The sequence below is a fragment of the Sceloporus undulatus genome, chromosome 1 (assembly GCF_019175285.1).
Source record: "Sceloporus undulatus isolate JIND9_A2432 ecotype Alabama chromosome 1, SceUnd_v1.1, whole genome shotgun sequence".
Lineage (NCBI taxonomy): Eukaryota > Metazoa > Chordata > Lepidosauria > Squamata > Phrynosomatidae > Sceloporus > Sceloporus undulatus.
The window spans coordinates 29,471,534-29,475,700 of NC_056522.1; the positions used below are offsets into that span (position 1 = coordinate 29,471,534).

General features: G+C 39.9%; 1 protein-coding gene across 1 annotated transcript in view; it reads right to left on the bottom strand.

Moving 5' to 3' along the window:
- PLEKHH2 (pleckstrin homology, MyTH4 and FERM domain containing H2) overlaps window positions 1-4,167 on the bottom strand; it is a 133,315-nt gene that overhangs the window by 8,405 nt on the left and 120,743 nt on the right. The window contains exons 25-26 of the mRNA XM_042468290.1: window positions 2,202-2,299; window positions 247-388 (exon numbers count right to left, since the gene is read on the bottom strand). Of these exons, the coding sequence (XP_042324224.1) occupies window positions 247-388; window positions 2,202-2,299 (240 nt within the window). The remainder of the gene's footprint in view (window positions 1-246; window positions 389-2,201; window positions 2,300-4,167) is intronic.

The following is a 4,167-nucleotide window of genomic DNA, read 5'->3' on the forward strand; positions in this document are numbered from 1 at the left end:
AAGAAGAAGAAGAAGAAGAAGAAGAAGAAGAAGAAGAAGAAGAAGAAGAAGGAAAAAAACCTACTGGGATGCATTTTGAAAGAAGCTTTCAGGTGGTCTCCAGAAGACTCAAAATGTTTTGTTTACTCACATATGTAAGGCTCACTTGACCTGGTTGTGTCATTTCATATGTGTATAATGTTCGTTTTGAATAAAATGTTTGCTAAACAAACACAGGTATGGAAGAAAATCATAAAAACTAATTACCTGTGCCAAAAGCGCTGACAGTTCTAGTGCTAGATCTTTGTTTACAGGGAAAAGACCATTTACAATTTGATCATTTGTTTGATACATTAATAGCATCTTTTCTCTTTCAGTCTCTCCACGAATTTGCACTGAAAAATAAAGCCTACAAAATAAAAAGAGTACACACTTGTAAAAGATATTTGTAAAAAGGCAGTTCTAGCACAGATATGGAAATGTGCTATTTCAGCACTAATAATTGAAGTCCTATAATTTTTAACTGATTTTTTTTAGAAAGAGTATCCAATGCAAACAAAGCAAAATCTTCTTTAATACTTGATAGTAAACATCAGTATATGTAAAAATGTACTGGCTATGAAAAAAATGTGGTGGTCCAGGAAAATAAACAAAAATAAGAAGTAAGACTGACACACAGATATGAATTTCCAGTTCTCAGTGTTAAGATTTGCAGAGCAGGAGAATAAAAAAGATAGGGGAACCAATTTATATCTGCTTCTCTATGGAACTACATCATACTTGATTAGCACTATTTATCCTATGTGCAGCAAATTTCAATTTACAACTAGTCTACTGTGCTAGAATTCTATGAATATCATCCCTTGGGTAAAAGTTTGTTTGTTTTGGTTTCCGTTTTCTTAAGTATAGTACTGTTGGTTCTCTTTATGAAATATAAAAGATAAAGGGAAAGATTTCTGGTATGTTAATGAACTTCTGAACTAAAGCTATGGATATTATGACATTAAATTTGATTCTGGAATTGGCAGAGGGAGAAGGAGATGACCAAACAAGGGAATGCTTAAAGCTGAAAATGGCAATCATCTATTCTTTTCTAGTACTTTCTTTTGCTACCATCATTGCATAGTTTCATGATGGGGTGGCTAAAAGCCAAATCAGAAGTCATGCAGACTATTTAAATCTCAATGATTTCAATATTTCAAAAGCAGCTCTCAGCAGGGAAAAAAACACAGGGAAGGAAATTTGAAAATGATTTTTTAAAAAAGTTTACAGCATATAAAAACAGAATAATGCCAGTTTTCTGGATATCTGATATACCAAGGATGTTTCCTCAGTCATGGAATTTTACTGGATGTAATTGTTAAACTTAGGTCTGAAACAGACGAGCAGATGGGAGCGGCTTCTGGCTGCTCCACGGGCGTGGGGCTTAGATGATGAATGCCCCTGGAAGCCGCCCTGGGGTTGTGCCAGGGCTGCCTAAGGAGGTCCAAAAACAAGCGGCTATTTTCCACTTCTTGCTGCAGTCCATTTGGGAGCATGGCAGTGGGTGTCCTCGGGGGCATGGCGTATGTTCACTGTGACCCTGGGACGATTGGGCTGGGAGCGGCTTTTGGCCGCTCCTTCCTGCCCATCTGTTTTGCCCCTTAATGTCTTCTATTTTTCCACAAAAGATATGTTAAGGAGGGAAGAGAAAATAATTGCACAATGCCTTTTGGCTGGTTGTGCTATGAGGCCGCAGTATGGAACCACCATGAGTTATTTCTGTTTTGATGGTTAAAATGGGGCATGCTTACCTTAGCAGCTTAAGTTCAATGGTTAATTTCTCAAAAGAAAAATACCAAGAATTAAGTCTACCTATCTCCCTAAATTCAGATGTATTGTTAATACTTTTGTAGGTGGGTAAAATGAGTAGCGAAGCCTGTTGGGGGCAATTGGCTTACACATTGCAAACTGCTTAAGTAGTGCTAGCTCACTGATAAACGGTATAGAAATGTACTTGCTATTGTTACTGTGATTACTTAATTGTGAGGGGAAAGCACTCTGTATGTTCTTAGATCTACACCACTGATCTATTATTTTCTTAATTATTATTAATTCCCATGTTGCCTGGTAGTTCTAATCATTGGCTGTACAGTGTTCTGATCATTGATTGTAATTAACCTATACATCTGCCTTAAAGAATAACATTGCCAGAGGCATCAGCTCAATTTATTATTATATACCTGTTCTTGTAAGTAAGCCTTACAGTTCTTGTCCCTTCACATTTCCCAGGATGTTGTTCTTTAGAGGCTTGTTCCCATCTAGAAATAATGTCACAGATCTACAAAGAAAATCATGAGGTAGAATATATTTATTCCAAAAATATGCAAAAAGGAAATCTGCACTAGAACTGATTTAATAGCAATAAACTTATTACTAAAGTTTACTTACTACTAAATAGCCTAATAGGCAATTAGGATGCAGTCTAGGAATATTTGCCTGAAAATTTCCCTGAAATAAATGAAGAGCTATAACATCATAATCATGCAGCTACCGTATATTCCGGCATATAAGACGACTGGGCGTATAAGACGACCCCCAACTTTACAACTTAAAATAGAGTGTTTGGGATATACTCACCGTATAAGACCACCCCTCTCTTCCACGATAAGTCAGAAAGGAGCTGAAGGCACACAATAACAGTAGCAGCAGCGGCAGAGGAGAAAGAGGGGGAGGAGAAAAAAGGAGAAGGAGAAAGAAGAAAAGGAGGGGAAGAGGAGGGAGACTCCACTACACTCTGAGGAAGGAGTCTGTTCCACGTTTGAAATAACAGCATACACAACATTATTTCACCCGCCTCGACAGCTCCTCCCGCCCTTCCTCTTGGTGCATCTACACTTTAGAATTAATGCAGTTTGACACCATTTTAAGAGCTGCTGCTCCATCCTATTGGAATCCTAGAATCTGTAGTTTTATAAGGTCTTTTGCCTTCTCTGCCCAAAGAATGCATGGAGGGGCACTGATCCAAACTACAAATCCCAGGGATTCTGTATGGATGGAGCCGTGGCAGTTCAAGTGGCTCCTATTGGAATCAAAGCCCAGGAAGCTTTGTGCCAAATAGAAACGTGTTAGGCTGCAACTGCACTGCAGAAATAATCCAGTTTGACACCCCTTTAACTGCCCTGGCTCAGTGCCAGGGAATCCTGGGAATTCTAGTTTTGTGAGACATTTAACTTTCTCTCCCAGAAAACTCTGGTGTGACAACAAATTAGTTCCCAGGATTTCATAGCACTGGGCCATGGCAGTTAAAACAGTACAAAACTGGATTGTCTCTGGAGTGAAGATGCAGCCTGAGTTGGGTCCAAGACACACTTCAGAAATAATCCAGTTTGAGACTGCTTTAACTGCCCTGGCTCAGTGCTATGGAATCCTGGGAATTCTAGTTTTCTGAGATATTTAGCCTTCTCAGACAACTTTGGTGTGACAACAAACTACAATTCCCAGGATTTCATAGCACTGGGCCATGGCAGTTAAAACGGTATGAAACTGGATTGTCTCTGGAGTGAAGATGCAGCCTTAGTTGGATCCAAGACACACTTCAGAAATAACTGCCCTGGCTCAGTGCTAGGGAACCCTGGGAAGTGTAGTTTTGTGAGACATTGAGCGTTCTCAGAAAGAGCTCTGGTGCCACAACAAACTACAATTCCCAGGATTCCCTAGCACTGAGCCAGGAGAGTTAAAGTGGTCACAAACTGGATTATTTCTGCAGTGTGTTTTGGACCTTGGTTATTAAAAATGCTCAAGGTCCAATCCATACTGCAGAAATAATCCAGTTTGAGACTGCTTTAACTGCCCTGGCTCAGTGCTAGGGAACCCTGGGAATTGTAGTTTTGTGAGAGCTCTGGTGCCACAATGAACTACAATTCCCATGCATCTGAGGAAGTACGCTTAAGTCTAGGAAAGCTCATGCTGCCAACTTTTCTTTCAGTGAGACTCAAAGGTGCTACAAGATCTATCTCTCTATCATCATCATCACCATTATTGTTATCATTATTAAATCCAAATGCACCTGCAGAAGTGGACTTAAATTGGCAACACTGATTATGCTGTAGACTCATTCTCTGGGGCTGGGATCTGGAAGTGTGGAGGCAATTCCCTTGAAAAACCAGGGAATCCTGGGAATTGTAGTTTGTGAGGGCGGGGGGGGGG